This window comes from Halichoeres trimaculatus, unplaced genomic scaffold (assembly GCF_033239565.1).
Source record: "Halichoeres trimaculatus isolate MK-OKI-2021-1 unplaced genomic scaffold, fHalTri1.1 fHalTri1_scaffold_23, whole genome shotgun sequence".
Classification (NCBI taxonomy): Eukaryota; Metazoa; Chordata; class Actinopteri; order Labriformes; family Labridae; genus Halichoeres; species Halichoeres trimaculatus.
The window spans coordinates 4,165,491-4,192,813 of NW_027437201.1; the positions used below are offsets into that span (position 1 = coordinate 4,165,491).

The 27,323-nt window shown below is 40.4% G+C and overlaps 1 protein-coding gene across 2 annotated transcripts in view; it reads left to right on the top strand.

Annotated features, from left to right (window-relative positions):
- The window catches only part of polr3a (polymerase (RNA) III (DNA directed) polypeptide A), a 307,538-nt gene that overhangs the window by 248,687 nt on the left and 31,528 nt on the right, over positions 1-27,323 (top strand). For both annotated transcript variants that reach the window (XM_074662697.1, XM_074662698.1), the window contains 6 exons: positions 2,624-2,762; positions 8,707-8,871; positions 9,528-9,700; positions 11,153-11,264; positions 18,178-18,296; positions 18,584-18,721. In XM_074662697.1, coding sequence (XP_074518798.1) covers positions 2,624-2,762; positions 8,707-8,871; positions 9,528-9,700; positions 11,153-11,264; positions 18,178-18,296; positions 18,584-18,721 — 846 coding nt within the window. The remainder of the gene's footprint in view (positions 1-2,623; positions 2,763-8,706; positions 8,872-9,527; positions 9,701-11,152; positions 11,265-18,177; positions 18,297-18,583; positions 18,722-27,323) is intronic.

Genomic DNA, 27,323 nt, shown 5'->3' on the forward strand with positions numbered 1-27,323 from the left:
AAGATACTGCCTTTAATTTTCCCTGAAAAGGAATAAAAGCAGTCTTTTGAGAATCAGAGCACACTGAGATAACATCGCTTTTTAAAACCTCATCAATAAAAACATGATTTTAAAAGAAGAAATGATGATTAATGAAGCTGGAAACTCACTCGCCTTCGGCGCTCAGCTGTGATTGTGGACCAGCAGACTGAGCCTTTACCTCAGGTTATGACCAAGGGCTTATGAAGTGAGGATATCAGAAATGTTCCTAAGTGCAAGTTCAGAGTGAGTTCTGAAAGTCAAAAATCAAAAGTTTAAAATCAGATCTTAAAATTCATGGAATAGAGTTAAAGGAAACTCATACAGGAGTAACATGCAGGAGTCAGGCCTCTGCGTTTAGCTTGTGCAAACTTGATTAGTTAAGACGTGTATAACGAGCCGCTGTAGTTCTGAGGGAAGTGATAAATGAGACTGTCAAAGGAAAGAAGCCAATTGTCTAAATCTGCATAATTTATGGGTATTATCATCAGACTTTCACAAAAGTATCAATAGAATGTTTTCCATGGATCTTGGCTTTATATCTCTCAAACATCAGCCTGAAGTTATGAATACCAGAGAAGATCCACTGGTGCTTCAGACCATCCCTGAGAGGGCTGTGTGAAGTTTTCCACCAGGTTTACTGTTTCCACTCAGTTTGAAGCTTCAGAGCATCAAATCTGTTCACACAGCCTGAAAGAAAGCTGTGTGAGGCTTCATTCACCCGTCACTGATCATCCTCCACTTACTGACTGCTGACAGGCTTCACACCAGCGTGCAGTGATTGTCTTCCATTAACTGTCCAAACTTGGGAAATGAGATGATAATGGATGGAATACTGTCTGCATGTAAAATACCAACACACACTTCCTCTGAATTCAGATGTGTAGCTGTCCCTACATTATTTTGGAGGAAACTCATTCTCAAAGTATTATGAGTTTCACAGTACTGTTCATTTAAGGTTAACCATCTCATTTTGTTTATAGTGTTTATTTTTGTACTATCAAAATAACAGCTCATAAGAGGAAAATGAAAATTTGGTGTCCTATAACTTCTTTCCTTGTTGCCATGGAGTGAAACAGATATTAAAACTGGTTGATTATCACTGCTTCAGTGAGGGTTGGACTCTGCCAGGGCTGCCCTTTGCCACCGATTCTGTTCATAACTTTTATGGACAGAAATTCTAGGCGCAGCCAGGGTGTCGAGTGGGTCCGGTTTGGTGACCACAGGATTGGATCACTACTTTATGCAGATGATGTGGTCCTGTTGGCTTCATCAAGCCGTGACCTTCAACTCTCTCTGGAGCGGTTCGCAGCCCAGTGTGAAGCGGCTGGGATGAGAATCAGCACCTCCAAATCTGAGTCCATGGTCCTCAGCCGGAAAAGGGTGGAGTGCCCTCTCCGGGTCGGGGATGAGATCCTGCCCCAAGTGGAGGAGTTTAAGTATCTCGGGGTCTTGTTCACGAGTGAGGGAAGGATGGAGCGAGAGATCAGCAGGCGGATCGGTGCGGCGTCCGCAGTGCATGCGGACTCTGCACAGGTCTGTCGTGGTGAAGAGGGAGCTGAGCCGGAAGGCAGAGCTCTCTGTTTACTGGTCGATCTTCGTTCCCACCCTCACCTATGGTCATGAGCTTTGGGTAGTGACCGAAAGAACAAGATCCCGGGTACAAGCGGCCTAAATGAGCTTCCTCTGTAGGGTGGCAGGGGTCTCCCTTAGAGATAGGGTGAGAAGCTCGGCTATCCAGGAGAAGCTTGGAGTAGAGCCGCTACTCCTCAGCGTTGAGAGGAGCCAGCTGAGGAGGACGCCTCCCTGGTGAGGTGTTCAGGGCACGTCCCACCGGGAGGAGACCCTAGGGCAGACCCAGGACACGCTGGGGAGACTACATCACATCTCTGGGCTGGCCTAGGAACGTCTCGGGGTCCCCCGTGAACAGCTGGACGAAGTAGCTAGGGAGAAGGAAGTGTGGGCTTCCCTGCTTAGGCTGCTGCCGCCGCGACCCGACCCCGGATAAGCCTTATTTCCAAAAGAAACTTGTCTTACATCATGATAGCTACTATCAAACAAACCCTAATGTTAGCATTTAGCTTGTATTAGCTAAAAATGTACTAGCTAAAAAAAGTTTCTCGTCAGACACACGCCATCATTTGATTGTTACCTTTCTATGTTTCCTGTATAAGATAACATACTTATTTCTCCATATATAATTGCAATGCTATGTTCATGTCCAGCATAGAAAATCACCTTCTCTTCCACTTCCACACAGTCACAAGAATTAGGTACCGAAACGTGGTACCGTTTGATTTTACGTGAATTAATACTTGGTACTACAGATGGAATTTGGTTAGACATATCAAAGAACCTAATTCAGTACCCATCCCTTCTCTCGTACCACAGGTTGTTTCCTTCTTGGCTGTGATATTTGCTAACAGTGATATTAGCTCACACTAAGACAAGAAAGTTAACAGCACTTTCGTGCGTGGGCTCAAATATGTGACATCGTTGTAGTATGATTTGAAGCTTTGTGGAGATCGTTGCTTCAGGCTTCAGCATCTTTCTCAAAGAACTCTCCTTCCATCTTTGGGCTAATCCTGTGCTCTGTCTCCATTAGCCCATGGCTCTGTGGACGGGCAAACAGATCTTCAGCATCATCCTGAAGCCGAGTAAAGACTGTCCAGTCAAAGCCAACCTGCGAACCAAAGGCAAACAGTACTGTGGGAAGGGAGAGGACCTGTGTCACAACGACTCATGTAAGTTTGGACTGTTTATATCTGTCCTGTCAATGCCTGCAACATTCAGTTAATCCTTTGACATTGCAGATCAGCAGCTGCGTAGAAATGATAAAGACCAGCCAGAAATTTTATTGGCTTTCCCTCGAAATTATTTTGACCACTTGATAGATTTTTTTCTGATGCCAGCAACAGCCGCCCTTTACCACATGCTGCCCAAAACATCAAAATCAATCATTTCTTCTTGGACATTCAGAAGAAGGGGCATCAGTCAAAGTGAACGTTTTTATGTGTGTGTTTACTGCCTTGAGTGAGACAAAAAAGAGATTAGATAAACAGGTGGTTTGTGAATGAATGGAGCACAGTTAAACCGGGGATGTTAAAAATAATCATCAAGTACTTAGATAAGATGTTATGCAATGTCATTTTGAATCAAAGCCTAAATTGAATAAGGATGAATTTTATAAATTGTTTGACGAAATTCATTTCAAAACTGAATAGTTATTCATTTATATTCTGTTTTTTTTTTCCACAAAGGCTTAGTTATCAAGAAATTAAAGGCCTCACAAACTGCTGTAGGAGTACTTTGCATAAGGATTATTTTGTTTATCTAACTGATTTTATTTTTCAATCTAATATTTTGAAGAATTATCAGAATCAGATTTATTGCCAAGTGGTTTTTACATTACCTGGAGTCTGTCTTGATCTGTTTGTGCCAACAGTTTATATATATATATATATATATATATATATATATATATATATATATATATATATATATATGTATATATATATATATATATATATATATATATATATATATATATATATATATATATATATATATATATATATATATATATATATACATATATATATATATACACACACACACAGTTATGTTCATAATAATAGCAGTGTGTTGAGAAAGGTGAGTAAACCTCAAAATTCTTCAAATAGATTTTATTTCAATGCAAACAAATGCATTGGGGACACTGCACATTCTTTTTCAAAGCAAAAACAATTGAAAAAGTGATTGAATTTGATAATATTTTACAGAAAGTCGAGAAATACAATGTACAAAAAAATAGCAGTGTTGACATCTTTATTTACAAACTCAAAAATGTAAAGTATAAATAAAGAAATTCTTGATGATTCAACTTTCCTGAGAATCATAAACTAATATTTGTTGCATAACCACAGTTTCTGATAACAGCTTCACATCTGTGGCGCATGGAGTCTACCAACTTCTGGCACCAGTCAACGGGTATTGAAGCCCAGGACAATTGTACTGCGTTCCACAATTGCTCTGCATTTCTTGGTTTTGCCTCATGAACAGCATTTTTGTGTCAGCCCACAAGTTTTCTATGGGATTGAAATCCAGGGATTGTGCTGGCCACTCCATTACTTGAATTTTGTTTGTCTGGAACCATGATTCTGCTCACTTGCTGGTGTGTTTGGGGTCATTGTCTTGTTGAAATAACCATTTCAGGGCATTTCCTCTTCAGCATACAGCAGCATGTCTTCTTCCAGTATTCTGATGTACTCAAATTGATCCATGATCCCTGGTATGGGATAAATAAGACCAACACCATAGTACGAGAAACATCCCCATACCATGATGCTTGCACCACCATGCTTCGCTGTCTTCACTGTGTACTGTGGTTTGAATTCAGTGTTTTCAGGTCGTCTGACAAACTGTCTGTGACCCTTCGACCCAAAGAGAACAATCTTACTCTCATCAGTCCACAAAATATTGCGCCATTTCTTGGTAGGCCAGTCAATGTGTCCTTTGGCATATTGTAACCGCTTCAGGACATGTCTTTTTTTTAACAATGGGACTTTGCGTGGGCTTCTTGCTGGAAGCTTGGCTTCACACAGGCGTCGTCTGATTGTTACAGTACTCACAGGCAACCTTAGATCTTCTTTGATCCTCCTGGAGCTGATCATCGGCTGAGCCTTTGCCATTTAGGTTATTCTCCGATCCATTCGAATAGATGTTTTTCTATTCCATCCTTGCCGTTCTGGTTTTGGCTGCCACTTTAAAGCATTTGAAATCATTTAAGCTGAACAGCCTATCATTTTCTTTTCTTTTATAGGTTTTCCCCTCTTTTATTATCTTCTTTATCAAAAAACGCTCTTCCTCTGAAGAATGTCTTGAACGACCCATTTCATTCTGTTTTTCAAGGACAAATGCACAGCCAGCATGAGCAGCACCTCACTGATTGAACTCAGCATTGCTATTTTTTTGAACACATCCCTTTCAGTTAATGATTCAGTTTCTCAGAATCAGCAGCTTGCACGTCATGCCTGTTGGGTCTGTTGGTTTTCTATACCTTTCTTAAACCTTCTAGAAACTTACTTGCAGTGTAGAAGTTGAAAATCTAACAAAAACAGAGATTTATCTTGCTATTGAAGTGGGACTGCTATTATTTTGGACACAACTGTATATAAACACTAAGAGAGGATGAGATTAGATGAGAGGCTTGTTTATGAGACCGGCTGCAGATGGGAAGAAACTTTTTTTGTGGCGTGAGGTTTTGGTCCTGGTGGACTTGAGCCCTCTGCCAGAGGAGCGATTCAAACAGTAAGTCTCTGAGGTAAGAGGGGTCAGCCACAATCCTCCGTGGTTCTGGAGGTGTACAGGTCCAGGAGGGATGGGATACAGCAGCCAATCACCTTCTCTACTGACCGTGGCAGAAACGTACCAGATGGTGATGGAGCTAGTTTGCTTGGGCTGCTGAATGAATCAGGCTTAATGGACTCATGGGGCGTGGTGTTAGGATTGTACCATTGTTGTTTGCCAGGTGCAGATCATGAGTAGAGTAGGGGGCCTTGGTTTGTAGTTTGTGGTCTGTCTGAGCCCTTTCCAGACAGGAGGCTGTCACTGGCTGAGCGCTGCTGCTGCTAAAGTTTCTCAGAGTACAGTCCTTAAGCTCCTTTAGCAGTTAGCAGCCTGTAGCATGTAAATGCTAACTAGTGTAGGGCTTGATGATTTCCCTCGAGCTGAGGAGGAGGAGGTGAGGACGACGTGCTGGTTCTCGGATGTGAGCTGGGAGGTGACGACGTGGACCTGTCCTTCCATCCATCGTTGATGGGAACGTGGGACCTAGCCCCGGGGGATGGATGAGCTAGCTGTGCTAATCCAGCGGCATCATGCTGTTCACGGACGTGGCTGACGGAGCAGACATCGGACGCCGCGACACATCGGAGGAGCTTCGCCTGCTGTGAGCAGACAGGATCCAGGAGACAGAGACTGAACAGACTGCTGGGGAGGGTCAGTCCTGGACCCTGTGGAGGTGGAGACTGGCTGGGCTGGAGAGTGGTGGACGAGTGGTGGACGGGATGTCGTCATCTAATTTCTTATGGACATTTTTGCACTTTCTATACTCTTTCTTACTTTTGTTTTCTTAAATGCTGCGGTGACTCCTGAATTTCCCCTCGGGGATAAATAAAGTATTTTCTATTCTATTTCTATTCTATTCTATTCTATTCTATTCTATTCTATTTCCCTGCCTTGCTAAACCTGTACTTAGACAAATGGCAAAAAAAGAAGTGAAACTCAGAAACAAGACTCAACTTTGTTAACCAACTTTTTGGTCAGTTTTTTGCTTTTTTCCTGAGAATAAATGTATCATCACCCACACACCTTCTGTCATACACAGAGATGAACTCCACTTTGGATTTCTGAGCTTGTCCATTGTTGTGGTTAAGGTCGAGTGTCTTTTTGTACTCAAATGCAAAAACAGAAATGCACAAGTGTCCCTGACGTGGTTAAGTACCAATACACAATTTTCTCAAGTTCTCACTGGCTCGTTCCCACTATTGTTAGACCACAGCTCACCTAAGAAAGAAACAAAAGACATCTGTCCTTGTAGCAGTTCTTCTCCTCCTTTCCTCCTGATCATCTGCCACTGCTTTTCTTCTTTAGTTTATATTCAAAGTCAGGCTTTGTTTGATTTTTCCAGCATGTGTTCTTTGCAACATGTTTTCATTGTCTATAGGGTGTGTGTACAATGGTTTGTTTGCTTGTTGTATGCAAATACGCATCAGAAGAAGCTCAAAGGCTTACCGTATATGATGTCAGGCTATCTCGATAATGCGCACGTACATTTTTTATATTTCTGAAGAAGTTATGTAAAAGAACCGCTGCATTCAGCTCCTGTAGTCACGCAGATCATGCATTCAGAGCTCAGTTGGAGGAGTCTCTCTGTTCTTCTTTGTTGTATTAATAGAGTCGGTGTTACCAACTCTAAATGTGAAAGTTTAAACTGGAATTTTTCACTGGATTATTTGACTTCAAACAGGGATTTCTTTTTTAATCTGTTTTCAAGACGTGAGGATCAATTCATGATCAGAGGGACTTGATCAGCAGTTTTTAAACTGTTCACATTTTTTATTTCACGAACCACTAAATGTTTTCAATGGGAGACAATTTTAGACTGCTAATAGGCCAGTTTAGCCCCTGGACTCTTCTACTACAGAGCTGTACTGTTGTCATACATACTAGGGATGGGCATTTCAAGCAAAAGCACTATCCAATATTCACTGCTAACAATTTGAAAACTATTCAAAGACAAATACTTTGACAAAGAAATAGAGCCGTTGCTTGCTCATAGTTGTGTCGATTTGTGATATGCTAAGCTAACCTTGCAGAGTTTGCACTGCACCTCATTTTTGTTTATTTTCTCAAAGCAGCTCCCACGCTTCTCAATCCATTAATGACCTTTTTCTAATTCATGTTACGCTTTAAAACCTCAAACCTGTTGCCGCCAGTTTCAGCTCCTTCATTATGTAGACTTGTTGTTCTAGTCAAGTCAAGCATGATCTGGTCTGGACCATAGACTGTAAAAAAAAGTTGAATCATTTTGCTTGGCTCGAAGTGAGGTCTCCACAAAAGCTGTTCCCTCTGGTGGCTGGTTGCAGTATAGGTAAAAAAAAAACCATCTCTCCAGTCATTCCAGAAGGGCTGTGGTCAAACTTTAAAAAATTAACACTCCTCGTCGAAATGTTTCTCACGTCCGGTTGTTGTGGTGATTTGAAGATATCATTTGGCTGCCTTGTATTCAAGTCCACTTTTTTCTGAAAAGTTTCATTTTCATTAGTTATAAGAGGTTAAAAACAAGGTTTTACACCACGTTTAGTGATGATTGACAGCTGAAGTTCCTGTGTATTTTTTTTTCTGGGATTGTAAAATATGTTGGGAGGTAGAGTCAAGAAGTGATTAGACTCTTGAAAGAAAAAAAAACTTTATTTTTGTCGCCCAGCTCCACTCAGATTCTCCCAGAATCCCTTACAGTCTCTACTGCACAAACTCTGGCTGCACAAGTGCTTCAATGGCTGTGCCTGTGACGGGGAATTTTGGCTTAAAAACCATACAATGATAAATGGTGAGGCCACACTGTCCACTCTTTATACAGTCTACGGTCTGGACACGGTTTGTTTTATTTTGAAGGTCATTGGGCGTTTTAGGTGGTTTCTGTGCACAACTTCCTGTCCTGCTCGATCTGCTTTTATTTAATTGATGCATCAGCTCCAGCTTTTAGAAAAAAAGCCATAGACAGGAGGACAAAACTATCATTGCATGAACTGTTTGAGGTTTTTAGTGTTGATGACTATTAGAATATTCAAAAAATCTTTGCCCATCCCTAATACATACAGAATGTGGTTTGCTGAGAAACGTGGTCTTTTTTACACGAAAGGGAGTATGTGTTGCTCTAAAACCTGTAGACATAGTTTTGTATGAAAGTGTAAGATACCCATGCCATTAGTACAAATACATCCCCCAAATATTTATTTGTGTAGCCAAACAGCCGACCAGAATCTGCCTCATAGATGTTTTCTACCAAAGCTGAATGTGTGTCTGCCTCCTGTCGTAGCACGAAGGCACCTCGCTGTTGTTTGACCACTGTGGTCAGGTTTCTATTACTTTGATTAATGGCTTCAATTCTTGTCACATTCCCAGTCGTGGTGATCCACAACAGCGAGCTCATGTGCGGCAGCATGGACAAGGGCACCTTGGGATCAGGCTCCAAAAACAACATCTTCTACATTCTGCTGAGGGACTGGGGACAGCTGGAGGCCGCCAACGCCATGTCTCGTCTGGCAAGACTTGCTCCAGTCTTCCTCTGTAGGTGTTCTTTGCGGTTTAATCCTAACCTGTTTTTATTTCTTTTTGAATATTAACACATTGCACAATCCATCACAAGGTACATAAGGACATAAGCCAATTATTTGGTGATAGGGTTTTGATCCTTTCGGGAAATTAAAACAAGCCCAGAGACCTCAGGAGAGACAACAGCAGTAATATTTCTTTCACCTGCAGGGAAACAAAAAAAAACTAATTGAGATTAGAAAAAACCAAATGTCTACTGGTGGATTTTGATAGTATATGGATTTTTGTATGATACAAAACTTTGGAAAAATGTAATACTAAGTTAACTAATTAACAAAGAGCATGATATTATAATTAACTAGACCACAGACTACACACTCTGTAAGGTAAGAAAGAACGGTGCTGATTAAAGAGTCATTTGGTTGATGGGAAAAGTGAGGAAAGCTCTAATGAGCAAAGTTACAAACTGACAGCTTTGAATTTGCAATGCAGTGCTAATTGAGAAGTCAGTGAGGATGATTAAAAAAACGGGAGGTGAAAAGTGTTTTTGTGGTGTCCTGAAATGACATTTGTCAACTAATAAATCTGCTCCCAATCTGCAACATTTAGCACAAAAAAGATGCTCACATGATTTTTCTCAATATGTTTCATTCCACACTCTCAACTTTTAGCAAACCGCGGCTTTTCCATTGGAATCGGAGACGTGACACCTGGACAGGGTCTGCTGAAAGCCAAACACGAGCTGCTGGATGATGGATACAAGAAGTGTGACGAATACATCGATGCCTTAAAGACAGGAAAGCTGCAGCAGCAGCCTGGCTGCACGGCAGAGGAGACGCTGGAGGTGGGTGTGACAACATTCATACATTTATTCATCCATAGAAAAAAAAAAGGAAATCTATTAGACGCTTGGACGAAACACACTCCATCTCTTGATCTTGAGGCTTTATTTCCAAAATTAAGTTTTTGTACTCGAGTCTTTCTCACGAGCAGTGACTCATCAGTTGAGTGACTGTGACTGATTAATATTCGTGAAGGTAAGAGATGTTATATTTGAGGTGACTTGTTTTGTTGTTTAGCTTGTGTGAATTCGACTTGTGGCATTTCCTTTTTCCCCAAAAAAATCACTCAACACAATCTGACAGTGCTTTTATTTTGAAAGCCATCTCAGTAAATGATTGACATAAGATCAGTCATTAAATACATGGAAACACCTTTTCTTTCCATCATTACTAGACATGCACCTATGGATTGGTCGGCTGATCGAGGGGTGCCGATTTCCTTAATTTTGGGGGATCGGGGATCGGCCCATCCTTTCATATGAAACTGATACCTCTGGGAAGGTCTGACAGCCAGCCATTGTCGCTTTTTGCTCTGAGACCTTAAACTCAGGACACTTTATTGGTTGTTTATGTTAAAACATATATATTTTACAAGTTTCACAGGTATTGTTCAATGATTTTTTAATAAAATAAGATTGGAACATTGAAGGTATATGCTTTCAGTTATAAAAAATAAAAAATAAAAATTGGTATCGGCCAAAATCGATATTTACAGGTCAGGCTTTTTAAAGATCAGTGACTGGCCAAAAAATTATGATTGGTGCACCCTTGATCGTTACTATTAATATAATGTAGCCTATAGTATTGTCTCACTGAGCTTCAATATTTTGTAACAGACCATAAAAGCTGATTCTGTGCTCATTGATTTTCACACTTGAAAGTTGAAATGCTTCTCATTGTGACGTACAAACACGTTTTAACATTGCACAAAGAACAGGTCATAGTCAGAAACCTTTAAATGTCAAAGTCTTTAATAACTATGTAAGTGGCTTTTAAGAACAACCTTCTCTTGAAGTGTGCGAGGGAGGCCCAAAGTATTTCTTTCCTAGGCAATCAAGAAATGAAAAGAAGGAAAAGAATCTTCTGCGAGGTCACATAAAGTGACTGCACGTTTATGTGAAATGTTCAGCCTTTTACTTTAATGGTTGAATGGGGAGGAAACACATGTTTTTTATGCTTCATGAATACATACCCCTGACATGTAGACATTATGTTGTCTTGTAGATGTTTTATAAGTCATCCCATGGGAGGAATTCAAATGAATTCTTGTGTTTGGCATTGAACATCAACTTATCAAAGATGGAGGAATGAACCATGCTGTTGCATTAGTACTAACAGAGCCGTCATGTGTAACAAGTGTATCAGAACATTTTCTTCGTTGTAAGTGTTTGCAAAGTGCTTGTTCATTTGTAAGGTGTCAAGGTCGCTGTGTTTGATTTGTGTTTGGTCAACAGGCTCTTATCCTGAGGGAGCTGTCAGTCATCAGAGACAGAGCTGGCAGCGCCTGCCTACGCGAACTCGACAAGAGCAACAGCCCTCTGATCATGGCTCTCTGCGGCTCCAAAGGTAAAGACCTGTCAGTGACTGAAATTATTTGATTTCCCATCACTAGCCCCTCAAAAGAAGGAAAAAATGACACACATTAAATTAACACACTAACATCAGTACATAATTAAACAGCCTCAGTTCACTATCTAACCTTGTGATCAATGTATTCCTATTTGTCTCCCTCCTCTGCTTACTATGAAATCTGTACGATGAAAGGTCACACGTGTCCACTGAGAACAAAAGGCCTGAGGCAGAGCACACAGTTGGCTTGATCAGGGTTTTTTTAATAGGTTATTAACCTTTAAGTTAATAATTTCTAATCAGCCTACACTGACTATGCGTTGGTGTATAAAATTTGTTTGGCACTTCAGCTCTATATAAAATTCAACTCTCAAGTCTTGTGATTAACCACAAGTAAACATCAGAATTCATGATGCATCAAAGGGAGGGAGGGGGGTTCAGACTTCATACTGTCTCTCTAGTACCCCTGTACTACCTGTAAATTATTTACAGCTTGAATAAATCTCTATTTTTTCATCTGGTAAGGTAGAAAAGTGGTTTGCAACCTTTTTCCCCTGGAGCCCCCCTTCTTGTGTCTAAGACAACGCAGCACAGACATGCAACAAAAGAATAAAGCAACTGGTTACAAGTCTTCAATTGCAAAAATATGAATTATAGTTTTTTGTCTTCTGTTTCTCTTTGGTTTACCCTGTATATGAATGATTATGTTCTTCTTTCCTCTTATCTTCGTCTGAATTACACAAAAAAATAAAACCCGTAGGGGTATTTGAAGATCACAGCAGCAGTAATTTAAGGTCACCTCTCTTAAACATCAGGCCCATACCTTGTTCTATTATACAGGTACCGACCGAATTCTGTCAAAAGTACCAGGTATCGATTCACAAAAAACCATAAGGTACCATGTCTAGGTACCTAAATGCATCCTTGTGACTGTGAGGGAGTGGAAGAGTAGGACATTTTCTATGCTGGACATGAACACAGCATTATAAGGTCATATACTGAAGAACAACTATGTTAAATTGAAAAACATTGACATTTTATTATTAAGCAAATTGATATTTTTTACCACATAAACACAAAAAAGTACCGAAAATTGGTACCGTTAAGTACTGATATCCATTGCCAGGTACCATAACGTTTCAAATGTGGAAGGTACCCATCCCTAGACATGGCAGAGTTCTGTGCTGATATGTACACATACACATGTGCATACTCCCAGATGAGTACTGTGTGTAGTAGATGGAGAGTCAGGAAAAATAATGTCACAACCACGAAAAGCAACGCTGAAAAAATTCTGGGTGAAATGACAGCAGCATCTGATGAATCTGTCCTCACTGTGCATGAGGTCGCTCATGCTGCCATGATCACAGAGGTTACAGAGGTCTGATTTATTAAATAGTCTTTTTTTAAAGTGGACAAAAACAGTTATCTAAATTGGTTTACACAGACTTCTGATAACCCCATTAACTGTGTAATAATGTTTTATTTCAAATGAATTTAACATGCAGAATTTTTTCTTTTTTTTTTCACCTGAAGTCTTGGCAGAAACTCATATACATCCAGGAACCTGATGATGGGTCTCCTGGTTTCCTACTTACTGCCTTTGTTTAGGGACAGGTCGGGCAGCTTGATTACTTGCTGGCCCCCTGCCCTCCTTTGGTCAGGATTCTGGTATTTATCCCTGATGTGTTGGCAGAGAAATACTCCTTTCTATCCAGGAGCCTGGTGTTGGGTCCTTTGGACCGGCTGCATAGAGATGTTTTTCAGCCAGTTTTGCCATGATGTCCCACCAGGTCAAGGACTCAGGAGTTGGGGACTGGAGGCCTTATTGTTGTTCAGCCTCCCTTTCAATGGGGTTCTCCATAGCTATTATGGAAATGGGGGATAGATTGAGTACATTCAATCTATCCCCCACCCACGGTTTTCCATACTGTCAGTGTGGACGCTTATGCTCCCAAAAATAGGAAGTGTAAATGTAGAAGTGTGCAATATGGGACACAGTATTCGTCTTATTGGCAATACATTGTCTGACAGCTGAAACATTACCAGGAACACAGAGGGAAAAAAACTAACCAGAAACGTGTTGGTTACTTTGTGTTCAAAAATGTCTTTCAAGCCTGAATGGAGCATCACTGATCAGCTGATGTCCTGTAATTGAATGGTGTGTCTATGGCGCTGCATCAAACTCTGATATCTTGCCATGAACCAGGAAGTTGTTGTAGTTTCTTCATTTAAGGTTCATTTGCGTTAAATTCCTCATCTAGGTCTACCTCCCAACACATCTTTGTGCTCAATTTTCTGCCAATGCAGGAGCGCCACCCTCTGGAAATGCATGGCAGTATCTTTCACATACATTGTCTGATCTTTGCCAAGTAAATAAATGACCACAATCCTGCTTTGGACTCAAAAACAGATGCACAAGGGGGACAGAAATAGCGCCACCTATTTGACACAAGCAATGTTTCATCCCATGAACACCTTCAAACATACTTGAAATCATCCACATTCTTTCATGATTTTTCACCAACATTACTGAATGTGATAAATAGATCAAAGATACTGCCTAACCCAGTGGTCACAAACAATACTGCAACCTACTTCATGAGTAAAATAACCCATGTTTGATGCTGTAGGGGCAACACCTCATCAACATACATTGGTCATTCTTGAGGCAGATCTTGCCCCACATGGGGCAGGTGCCGCCTGGTCTTGCAGCTTTGTTCTGTACTTAAAGCCGTCAGTGTAATTAGTCTTTCTCTCCCCAGAATTGTGTAGAGCCTTTAACACCCCTGGTTGCTGTAAAGAGAAAAACGACAAGGTTTAAGTCTCAAGACATGGGCCAGTATGAGATCCACAGTCTGATAACTTTAACCGAAGAAAACATCTGTCTCTTGATAATCCCTTATTGCTTCTACAGCTCTACAATTATGAAATGTCTTTCACAGTTAGAAAAAGTCAACCTTGAATTGTTTTCTATTTGGAACAGAGGTAAACACACACTGCTTCATGAAAGTTTCAGATAGTTTTACCAACTCCCTCTGGTTTTATTTGTCCTCAAATGTCGCAGACTTTGAAAGGTCTGTCTGACACAGCCTCAGAATTAGACTTTTTATTATATATTGAGTGATTTTGTTGTGCTTGCAGTCTTGAAAGTGGGAACATCCCTGTAGGAGATCCAGAGACTTTTGTGTTAGGATTACCCTATGAGCTGGTAAAGACTGTTTCACAAGCCTCCAAAAAGCAGGAGAGGACATCAGATCACAATCCAGACACTGATTTGTAATGTAAATGTATGACTTGCGTCAAATCCTGCAGAGCTTTTTTGGTCAACAGTAGGAGTTATGAAATTGAGAGACGTTTCTTCTTTTCAAACTAGCCTGTGGTACAGACACCATTCAGGGACCTTAACCTTAGTGGATAATAGAGGGTAGGGTATTACCTCTCAGGAAAATAACATTGAAGAGAAAAATAGTTTCCTTTGGTCAAAATTGAGCTGAATTAAAGCCTTTTGTTGGCTTCAAAATAAGAACCACAGAAGGACAAATGCCTGCCTTGCATGTAAATGTAGAAGTAGTGAATTAATTATGCCCAAGCTGCAGCAAAGGCAGGCTCACCCACAGAAATCTTTTATTGGGCAAGGAAGACATTTATTTGCTCCAGACAGGGAAAAAATACTTAGAAGAAGGAAATCTTGGTGTAAAGACCTTGTAGTATTGAAACTGATTGAACACAGCAGGGTCACAGCCATCCTCCTTACTTCACAACAGCTGATATGATAAGGGGAAGATGGAAACACATTGAAGTGTCTCACAAATGCAGTTTTAAAACTTTTGAAATGATACAGCTCAGTTTAAGGACAAAGTTCTCCTGACATGGTCTTAGAATTGGATTATCCCAGATGCTTTCTAGAAACAGATGTCTTGATACAAACACAGGAAGCCAGTGGAATTCTGGTGTCTGTTAATGTATCAAACAGTCATTTTTTCTGCAGGATATGGTGTATACTTGACAAACAGTCTGTATGGGGAAAAAAACAATTTAGAAAAGTATCAGAGTGGCTGTTGCTCAATTGCTTCTTTACAGTGAAACTGAGACCTATTGGAAAAATGTACTGCCACCCTTTATTCAAACTTAACTGTGTATTGCCTAAAAATTATGAGAAAATTTGATTTTGAGTTCACAGTGCTAAGGTAAGCCAGTCTAAAGCCTCTGTGTATCCTAGTTTTTGTACAGTGAAACTAAGACTCTTATGAAACATGTGAATCAACTAAGATTTAGAGGAAATCTATGAGCAGGTCCTCTTTTATCCAATTAAATGCCTATTTGTTGCTAGTTAATCACAAGGAAATTTGTTTCCTTTATTACATTCATACCATTGAGCTTAACCACAATAGAGCCTCTGTGTATCTTAGTTTTGTACAGTGAATCTGAGACTCTAAAGAAACAAATGAATCAAAACTATTTCATTAAATGCTACGTCTTTTAATTGCCTGTAAATAAAGGGAATCAGTTTTTTCTTTGATCAGTGCTGCGAAAGTTAAACAGACTGAAGTCTGTATGCATCTTAGTTTTTTTACATTTAAACTGAGACTCACAAAAGAAATATGAACCTTCTCTCTTAATTCAAAAGTAGCACCTTTTCTTGCTCGGAAATCCTAAAAAAAAACAAGTTTCTTTTTCAGATTTAAAATGCTTAGTTACATAGGGCCAAATCCTTTTTGTTGTGTAGTTTTCACGATGAAACTGAGACTCTTAAGAAACAAATGCCCGGACACTGTTTTGTCAAACTAAGTGCTTGTTTGTTGCTTGTTAATCACAGGGAGATTGGTTACTTTTTATGCTTTTACTGCTGTGGAAAGACAGATTAAAGCCTCTGTAACTTACTTTTTACACTGAAACTAGGACTTCTAGGAAAAATATGAAATAGCTATCTTGAGTAAAATTTAGGACCTCATTGTTGCCTGAAAATCCCAAGAAACTCAGTTTCTCTTTTGGGTTTATTACGCTTTGATAAGCCGGCCAAAGCCTCTGTGTATCATGGTAGATTTACTGTGAAACCAAGACTCTAATAAAACATGTGGCCCCATTTCACCAAACTGAACACCAGTTTGTTGCCTGTAAATTTATTTTTTAAGGTTCATATCACAAAAAAAAAAAACAGATTGAAAACTCTGTGTATTGTATTTCTTACAGTGAAACTGAGACTCATATGAACCTTACAAACTGGCTCCAGGAGTGTTAGTATCTAACAGATTGTTTATTCAGATATGTCAGGAGAGAAGAATCTGGGAAGCAATGCTTTTTATCTTGACATAAATTCACTCCTGAAGTTACAAGAGCAGCTGTTGACATGGCATCACACAGGAAAGAAAGTCTAAAAGCTGTTTATCAGACAGATACAACAGAAATACAAAGAATTTGACTTTTGTCACAGAGCACTGTTGTAGTTGAGTCACCAAACCTTTTGTCTGAGTGAGTTTTGAGACCCCTGTGTTCAAGCCTTGGACTGAGTCACAAATAAAGAATACATGTCCAAGGCCTCTCTTCAAAAATCAGTCGGTAATGAGTCATTAAGAGATGGTGCTGCACAAAATGAAAGGTAAATGGGTATTCAGCACTCATAAGTCAGTCCTTGCTTGAAAACACACTATTACAGCCCTTGACAAAAACTACTACAGTGAAATGGTCTTAATCAATTTATGTCTGAGTTCTGAAAATCATGTCTTGAGTTGAACTCAGGTTATCCTTAGAAGGTAGGGAAAAAGGTCGCAAGACTGAGCTCGACGTCAGTGAATACAGGACAAGTTTTATTTGATGGACAGTGAGAGGAAAAGCTGACTTCCGTGGGAGGAGTAACATTTGAAAAAGAAGTTAAAAGCTAGGAGTGTGGGTACTTTCTAAGTGAACTTGGAAAAAAGTTTCCCTTATAGATGTATCTCCGATCATAAATCCACAATTTAGAATGGGATTATCACCACCAATGTAGGTTATTCCTAAATGCTACTTCTGAGCTTTCTGATTGGGCCAAGCAGGACTGGATTGATTTACAGCAAACTGAATTCTCTACACAACACAACACCATGCCAGCTGATGAAGTTAAGTAGAGAAGAGAGATCCAAGTTTTTCTCTGCTGAAAACGATTTCTGTGATTAATTTTGTAGTGATGGCGGACACTGGAGCCTAACTGGCAGACAGAAAAAGGACAGAAGAGCAGAAGAAAGATAAACAGGAGAGTGATACTGTATAACACAGGGGCTAAGCTGTTTGTGCTAATATGATTCCAACCCACAGTCAGCAGTTATTCTGCAGTGGTTTGATCAAACTTGAGTCTATCAATAAAATGAAGAGTGAGGTTACGTTAGCTCTGATTTGACATAATCAGGATTCACTAATGTTACACATTACAGACATGTCTCAGAACACCCGGCTGTCAGTAGCGCTAAATATAGAAAGCTACTAAACTACGGAACAAACTGAAAAGTTTGATTGTTGTCATGTTAGCGTACAGTTACGTTGGAGTACCAGGCTGCCAGCGGCACTAGATATAGCTGACTACTGAACTACGGTAACTGTTGAAACTGTAAAAAGTTGTCTTGAACTAAGAGAAGTACAGTTAAATAGAAGATCTGATCTCCATTAATTTCCAAAACAAATACATGCCGTATTCAGAGTCACGTCTTTGCAGCAGTGTGCGTGAGACTCCAGGCCAAAGTGTCTCTGCAGTCCACTTCAGACAGGTCCTCCTCAGTCCCCATAAGTAGATTTTTCCAAGGGAAAACAATTCCAATCAAATTCCTCTCTTCACTTTCTGTTTCCTCCTTACGCTTTGTTCTGTTCTTGGACGTTATTTATGCTTAAACAACTGAACACTTCCTCTGTCTGACTGTGTACATCTTGTGCATACACACAGGATCCTTCATTAATATCTCCCAGATGATTGCCTGTGTGGGCCAGCAGGCCATAAGTGGCTCTCGAGTGCCTGATGGTTTTGAGAACCGCTCGCTGCCTCACTTTGAAAAACACTCTAAGGTAAGCATTGTCTTAATTTTAATTAACTTACCTGTGTGAAAATCAGAGAGATTGATTTTTTTTCTGTCTTGTTTATTTTTTTAACTATCTATACGTTGATAAACTGGATTGTAAGGCACAACTCGAGTGCACTGGCATGGCTTGTTTTTAGTGGTGCTGGCCTGTTATTAGCAGGTTTATTTTTGGTATTATTTGAAGAGAAGAGAAAGAAAACAGATGATAAGCTTAAAACTGACATGTGCCTTGACTATTCTGCAGCCTTTTTCTTAATGACCTCATGTCCACAGCTGCCTGCTGCTAAAGGCTTTGTGGCCGACAGCTTCTATGACGGCCTCACACCCACAGAGTTCTTCTTTCACACCATGGCTGGGCGGGAGGGTCTGGTGGATACCGCTGTGAAAACTGCAGAGACCGGATACATGCAGGTAAGGCTTGAGGTTATTTTCCCTGCTGTTTACTGTTGTCGTGTTGATGTCACAAAGAAGTTGGATGCATATGCACCTCTCCAAGGTCTCTGAATCTCTTTTCTTCATCCATGGAGATGCATTATGAGTTTCTGAATGCTTTCATTGGAGAATCAAATCGAACATCAGCTAGTATATCAATAAAAATGCTCTTCTTTCTTGTGGTTGTCAAGGTGATGGATCAACTTTTCGTTCATTGATGGAGAAAAAATTTGTTTTGGATTTAGATGTCCGTCTAAAACTCTGCTTTGTGAGTTGATCTGAAATATACATTTTAAAGATTGCCTCCAGCTTACAAAGTAGAGATAATGCTGGCACACATTACAAGATTCTTCAAACCGTCACAGATTCAGGGAGCCACACACTTGATGATAACAAAAGACACATCGCACAACACACACTAACCCATTCATCAGCAGAGTATCAGCTTCAGTATTCCAAATCTGGTGGAGTAAAATGGGACTTAGCTGTAAACAAACATGGTGGATGAACATGAAAAAGCAATGGTGTCTGTTTTTAGCCTAATATTTTCCACCAAAAAAAAAACAAAAAAAAAAACAAAAAAGAAAAACCATTATGAGAAAAGTGATGGAGACAATGGGGATGTGGGCTGTATGCATTACAGTGTGAGCTAGAGGTGAGTAAATCATCACAGTTATCACACATGGCTTGGAGAGCAGAGCTTCCTTCCTTTCTTCCTCTTTTGTCAGTCAGCTGAGTCAGCTCGCGTCTTGATTGGTTTTCTCTCCGGTATTCTTGATATTACACACTATGTGTGCTCAGCTACTCTCAAAGCACCCCAAAGCACAGGATATAGGATAAAAATATTAATAAAATATGATGTCAAACATTTTCATTATTTACAATCTCTTCCTTCTGAGGCCTTCTGACAGGTGGGAGAAAACCTAAGACTGCAAGGGAAGCTCAGCTTCCCCTAAAATGTCCCTAAAAAAAAGTGGTGATATGTTCTGCTGTGTGAACATTTCATTGACAAAATATGAGCTAGAACTCCTTCATCTTTTGTTCAGAATCAGCTCCTATCACAGGTAACTGGCTCCACCTCCTTCTCATTCATCCCCGCAGCGTCTCGGCGCTTTAACTCAGTCTGACGCTGAGCGTCTTCTGACTTCAGCGGGGAAGCGTAGAGTGGGTTGTTTCATTGTGGAAACTGGACGCTCATTGGATAAACGCTGGGCTTTGTCCCGCCCATCAGACACTGAGCGTCTTTGGAGGTCTATGAGGCAGTGAGCTGGCCTGGACGCTGGGCTTCTACATGATGATTGGATGATCTGTCTGAGGCTGAATCCCGTTTTGATTGACAGTGAAATGAGCCAGTCAGCGATCTTGAAGTATAACCCTCTACCAGAGCATCTTCTGAGTTTTTCATTTACTTGTTCTGGACCGATTCGGAGGCTTTATCGCTCCCCAGCGAGTTTACTTTTCTTAAAACCGACGAGCGTCATGTTTAAAGATTCTTTCTCTTTTCACCAATAAGCAGCTACAGCTGTGGAGCTTCTCCCCCTGTCACTCACACTTAAAGCTTGTCGTAGTCTCACGTAGCAGCTACAGCTGACAGCAAGCTGACATGGAGGGTAGAATTTACGTTTAAATAAATAAACAAATTTATGATGTAGGCCGGAAAAAAATGAGCTTCCCCTCCTTGACTGACCAGCAGCCGCCACTGGAGAAAACCACTCTCAACACACCCTACACCACAGGAAAATCACACACTTTGTTGTGTGCAAACATCAGACAGTCGAGCCTTTGTTGGCTTTGATGGTAAGCAGGAGACCAGGACAAAAATCAGCCTCATTATCCTGCAGTGTGTACCTGCTTTAAGGCCATGGATGTCTTGCATAGTTTGCTTGAAATTTACAAAATAGTTGAGTGAATAACTGAGGAATATCAAACATTTTTGAAGTCCTCTGCACCTTGTTAAAAGTTTAAAGGCATGCTCTGCTGAAAACACTTGCTTCTCAGTGGGATAAATGTTGTAATACTGTTTCATCACATACAGATACCACATACCTACCAGCTGTGTGTGGGAGACCAGAGAGGTTTTTATATCTGCCTGCCTAAATAGAAATGAGAAGGACACCTGTGTTGACACAAGTCAAAGCGCCACACTTCAAGAGGTTTTAATAGATAGTCTATGCCAGTCATTCCAAAACTATTTCAATCATCTCATCCAATTATGATCATCTTTGTCGGTCATTTCAAATGTGCTGGTTTGAAAAAGAGGCATCATATGCCATTTTGGTTGTTGGATCAGTGTTTTCTTTTTCCATAGAGCACAGAAACATAAATATAACTTGGAATCACTTTGCCAGAAGGAGTGTGTGCTATTTACCCCCGTGGGCCTCAGTATGTCCTTTATATAGAGCAGCTACTGCTTTGTGGTTCATTGGAGTGGGTTCCACAATAATGTGCCACCTGGTGGTATTCACAATGTTTGTTGTCCACTCTCAACCTAACTGTATTGAAATATTTCTGACTGCAAAGATAAAAAATCTTTTCAACGCTGTCATCAGTCACAGTGAACAGCTAGAAAGACAATGCAGACAAGGAGAGAGAGAAAAAAAACAATGTTTGTTGTGGAAAAACTCAAGTAGTCCACTTCTGTTTCCCATATTTTTTCCAAATGACCCACTTTTTGGGGGGAACAAGCCATGGCGACCAAGTCCAAATATGTCCAATCTGTAAATCAATTTACAGAATAACAGTGCAAAGATAAATAAGGATTCTTTAATCATGTTTCTGCATCATCTTACATCTTTTGTACCAGCTAACAGGCCTAACATGCTGGACAAATGCATTATAGCTTGGTTAGGCTTATGCTCTGAAAATACTTACATTTTTACCATATGGGTTAGCCTGCTTGCTTTTCAGAATTGTATCCCAGTCATGTAATATTCAGGACAAGATATTAAGATGCAATGTTCATCCAGAATAAAGGTAACAGCATCCGTCCATGCCTCTTTTTCAGCGTGACGTCACTGCACAGCTGTAACAAGCTGTAACTAGTGTTGTTTTGGCGACCTGTTTTAATTTTAGTTTTAGTCAAGTCTTTGTGTCAAACTATTATTTTAGTTTTTATTAGTTTTAGTCACATTTATACTCCTTTTAGTCGAGTCAAGTTTCAGTTGACTAAAAGTCTGAGCATTTTAGTCTTATTGTAGTCAGAATTATCCATGAATATTTTTGTATAGTTTTAGTCAATGAAAACTGATGACATTTTAGTCTAGTTTTAGTCAATGAAGATTGTACTTTAATCTCATCTCTTTTGAGCAATGCAATTCTTTAAAGGATAAGTTCGGTTTATACAGCTTTTACATTCTTTATAGAATGAAGTAGAACAAAATACTCAACCAGAAGGCTTTCCTGACCCAAGCAGTGCTTCGGGAGATATTTACATCCAAAATCCCAAAATTCTGCAGCGGACGTCCGTATAATGGGATCCATCGGGGCATAGACAGCGCTGCTCCTAAAACTGCATTAATCATCTAAAAGCTCCAGGTTAGTCCTCTGCTGCAGTCTGTGTCACTCCAGACAGCGCTGTGTGGCTGTACTGACCTCTGAACTCACAAAGACTTTGTTTACGCTTGCCCCTTAAAGTACTGCGCATGCGCAGTACTTTCTGGAGAGCTGACTCCTTTCTTTGAGGGGCAAACGTAAACAAAGTCTTCGTCAGTTCAGAGGTCAGTTCAGCCACACAGCGCTGTCTAGAGTGACACAGACTGCAGCAGAGGACTAACCCGGAGCAGACCATGATGGAATATTGGTGAAAAATACAAGTTTTTGGATGATTAATGCAGTTTTAGGAGCGGCGCTGTCTATGCCCCGATGGATCCCATTATACGGACGTCTGCTGTACGATTTTGGATCTAAATATCTCCCGAAGCACTGCTTGGATCAGGAAAGCCTTCTGGGTGAGTATTTTGTTCTACTTCATTCTATAAACAATGTAAAAGCTGTATAAACACAACTTATCCTTTAACCTACTTAATTTAGTACAAGTGCTCAGTATGGAGTAGATGTAACCAAAATTTTCTCTAAGTCATCAATTTCACAAGTCAAACATGGATATCTTATAATTATATTATTGTTACCTTATAGACTCAAGAATACATTCAATTCCAGACACGGAAGATGCTCTGATTTGAAACAGCCGCTGAACTGCGACCCAGGAAATGGAAATAATACAAGATAAAAGTGATACTAAATAACGCAATGACAATACGTCCCATCTCGTTTTGGTTAACGAAAATGAAGACGTATATAAGCAGAGTTTTCATCTTGTAAACCACATTTAGTCCCGTTTTTATTCGTCAACAATATTACATTATATATTTAATTATAGTTTTAGTCACATGACCACCATTCATGTCCCGTCTCCTCCTGTTTCCGTCACGTGATAAAGGATCGTTGACGTTGATATTTAGTCATAATTTTCTTTGACTAAAACAACACTAGCTGTAACAGCCTGTTTCCGCAGCTGGTGCCTGTCCAAGATCCAGAAATGACTCTGGACTTTTAAACTCATAGGAGTTTTGAATCTGACTTCAAATCTTCCTTTTGGAAACTAATGATCAAAGTAATCAATGGGTCAGCTCTTTCATATGTGTGATGGTGACACAGGGTTTTCCTCTGAATGCTGTAAAACAGTAGGAAACGTGTGGAGGTTTGACTTTGGTTGTTTGAGTAGCGCCAGCTCATAGCTTCAGACTTTTGAAAAACAGTTACATGTTTCCAGTTTCAGTAAACATGGTGGCGATGGCCCTTCAAAATGAAAACATAACCAGCTATGACAGTGTGAGGAGACAGTCATCAGTGAACAAACCAGCGAGGAGAGACCTCTGGTTAAGGAAAGCATGAATTTCATGTGAACATTTTGAAAACTAATTTGGTGACCCATAAAAAAACTCTGGTGACCCACCTTTGGGTCAGGACCCAGACTTTGGAGATGACTGGTTCAAAGTGTTCAAAGTCAATTTTGACTCTGTTAACTGCCAAATTTCAGCATCGGTGGTTGACAAAGAAAGAGGATGTAACCGTCCTTGCAGATGTTTCTTTGTCCAATTCAAAGTTCTTTTTACTTAAACTTAAAAATTACCGCTCCGGATTTAACGCCCACTGAACAACAACTGAAGCACCCGGCTGGCAGTCACAAGTTAGCAAGCTCATCACTACCGGTAACAAAACAGGTTTCTCTTCACCTCCCAAACACGTTAATTGAGAACTCAAGGGTAAAGTTTGTTTGGACGCCTGTCTCATTTGTTTTTAGAGATTCAGACATGTTTCTCGTTGACCCTTTCAAATAAATCTGTACACTCTTTTGGCTCTGTGATTGAATAAACACCATCTTCAGTTTTATTATTCAGCTGTCAAAAAGATTCTGGCGTGAAGACAATAGTTACTTCCTTTCCCTCCTGTTAATTGCTCCCCTCCTGTTTTGGCACCCATGCTCTAACTACTGCTGTAAAAGCACCACAGTCTCCATTCTTTAAAATAAACTTAGACAGCTTTGGTGAGTCAGAAAGTAATGCTCGCACCTGCGATCTTCTCACCATCTGCCGCTTTATTTTAGGCTTGTGGTAAAATGAGGAGGCATAAAACAAGCTAGTTCTCATCTACAACTCATACTGTATGTGAACCGCTTCTACATCATGAGCGACAGGAAGACAAAGTAGAAACAGGGCACAAAGGGTAACAAAGGTTGTCCGACGTTGCTAGGCACTCTGTTGCTTTCAGTCAGTCAGGACACCAATCGTAAAAAGTGTTGAAAGGCAGCGTTCATTGCTGACATGTTACATTACCCCCAATTTGCACATACTCTGTGTGTGCCACAGTCTGTCATCGCCATGCACTACGCTGTCAGCACTACACTGACAGATCACAGCATGCACATAGAGTATGTGTGAATTGGGGGTTAGACTAAAGCCCCGTTTCCACCAAGCGGTTCAGTTTGGTTCACATGCATTTTTTGGCGTTTCCTTTGACTGAAACCTGCACAGGTCCCCAAATAACCAACCCGTATCATCCCACTTTTTGGTTCCCTTCTGTTGGGGTGCCTAACATACTAATCTGACCCCAGAGGGTGGACCTAGAAACACTGCAGTCCACTGATTGGTCAAAAGAATCATCACTTCCCATGCTACAAATGAAAATAATAAAGAACAACACATAACCCTGCCATGTTTAAATCTCCAATTGACTTGGTTGTTTTAACAAAGAGCCACATGTCAATCACATAGAAAATGAATTGCTGGATGTAGAGCTGAAACGATTCCTCGAATGATTCGAGGTACTCGATTACAAAAAATACTCGAATGATTTTCTCCGCCTCGAGGAATCGTTTAATTTGAAAAAAGATCAAAGAGTGGTATTTCAAATAGAGCTGAGGCCATATTAAGAGAGTTTTCAGACCCCTGAAGCTACCTCTTATACAAAATAGCAACTAGCAACAAATCTAGCTTCTTTTCTGGGGTATGGAGACGAATGGGTCATTCTACTAAACGGGTGCCATTTGGGTCCGTAGCATTTGATGAGATGTCCAAGGCACAAAAAATGTGTCAAAGTGTGTTTACAAATTTTGGAGCTACCAAAGCAAGTGCTTCTTATTGACATGCTGTATCAGAAAATTCTATTTTTAAAGAGAAAAATTTTCATTTGAAAAATAACTGCTCTTTAACTAAACAGAAATGTATTTTATCCGATTACTCGATTAATCAATGGGATTTTCAGTAGAATACTCGAATACTGAAATATTCGATAGCTTTACCGATCCAACCCAAGCTGTACTGATCCACACTGGACCGCTTGTGAAAAGAGGACTTAACCAAGACCAAAACAGATCAAAGAGAAAATAAATCTTGAACTTAATTTTTTCTCTTTCATGCTATGATGGCTTTTGTTTTTATCTGGGAACAAGACCCCCCCGAACCTGAACCTCACATTGTGGACCGGAGAAACTGTCTGATGTACAATTCTGCTGACATAGTGCACTGTTCTGTTTTTGATTTTTAATCATGTCCCTGGTCTGGAAATGTGTGGATGTCAACCTTTGAGCCCTGGAGCTGAGTCCCAATCCCCCAGCACGCAGCTCTGCTCACTGATTTAACAAGTACAGAGCTGAGCAGAGGTGTCATCTGTCACCAGCAGTGGGGCCTATTATTTTGAAGAGTTTAGCAGCTCTTTGCAGCTTTTAGAACAAAATGAATTATTATTGTACTGTAAGGCTCCATCTGACAAGTGCTGTGAATTTCTGAGGTTAGATATCAGAGCCAGTGGTAGTCTTCTTGTGCCACGAATGTTGAGAAACCCACACTCAGAGCATCCCCAACAATTGATTGTGAAATAGAGAAAGTTGTTCTCCATTGAAAAGCTGTAATGAGTCTGTTTGGTTGGATGTTCTTCTTACTAACACTTATCTTTTTAGCTTTGCATGGAGGTGTATGAAATAAATAAAAGTCGAAACTAGGGATGTTTTGTCAGCTACAATATCAACACTTCCACTCCCCCTTTTTCCCCGCCTACTGCCTCATCCATCTTCCCACAGCTTACCTTTCAGCTTCTGTCACAGTTTTCACCTCTGCCTGCCGTGCAGCTCCCAAAACTCATTTCAGGAGCAAAAAGCTCTACCTGCATTCTTGATCCTATCCCCTCCACTCTAATCGAAGCCTGTATTCAGCCGTTTCCCCTCTGCTAACTGAAATCATTAATTCATCCCTCCGCTCCTGGTCCGTCCCACAACCACTCAGACTTGCCATCATATCAGCCATTCCCGTAAAACTTGAACAATGTCTAATTTCTGGCCTATTTCCAACCTCCCTTTCCTGTCAAAGACTCTCCAATGTGTTGTCTAGAGCCCACCTCACATCCGATGAACTGTTTGAACCATTTGAATCCGTTCACAACACAGTACTAAAACAGCCCCCATCAAAATGACCAACAACCCCCTCTTATCAGCAGACTCTGGCTACCTCAAAATCCTCATCTTATTTGACCTCACCACAGCCGTTGACTCCATCAGTCACCCCATCATTCCCTCCCGACTGGAATCCCTCATCAACACCTCTGACACCACCCTTCCCTGGTTAAGGTCGTATCTCTCAAACAGACAATTCATTTACATTAACAACTGCTCCTCCTCCATTGCCCCTCTGTTTCAGGGCATCCCCCAGAGTTCGGTACTTGGTCCTCTTCTTTTCATTGTCGATATGCTCCCCCTCAGTAAAATTATATGCATCCTTGGTTTCTATTTCCACTGCTATGCCGATGGCATCCAAGTCTATATCGCCACTAAATCCATCACTTCTTCAGCCAAATCTTCTCTGACCAATTGCCTCAAACTTCCTCTAGCTAAACTGTGAAAAATCTGAAATTTTAATCACAGGCCCAAATTCCCTCACTACAGCCTCTCAGAATATCTCCCTCACTGTTGACAACACCATCCCACCTCTGTAATCTAGAGGTTATTCTGGATACCAACCCTACATTTGAACAATGGGTTAATTACGTCTCCAAAACTGCCTCCATCCATCTCAAAAACTTTATTAGTGAA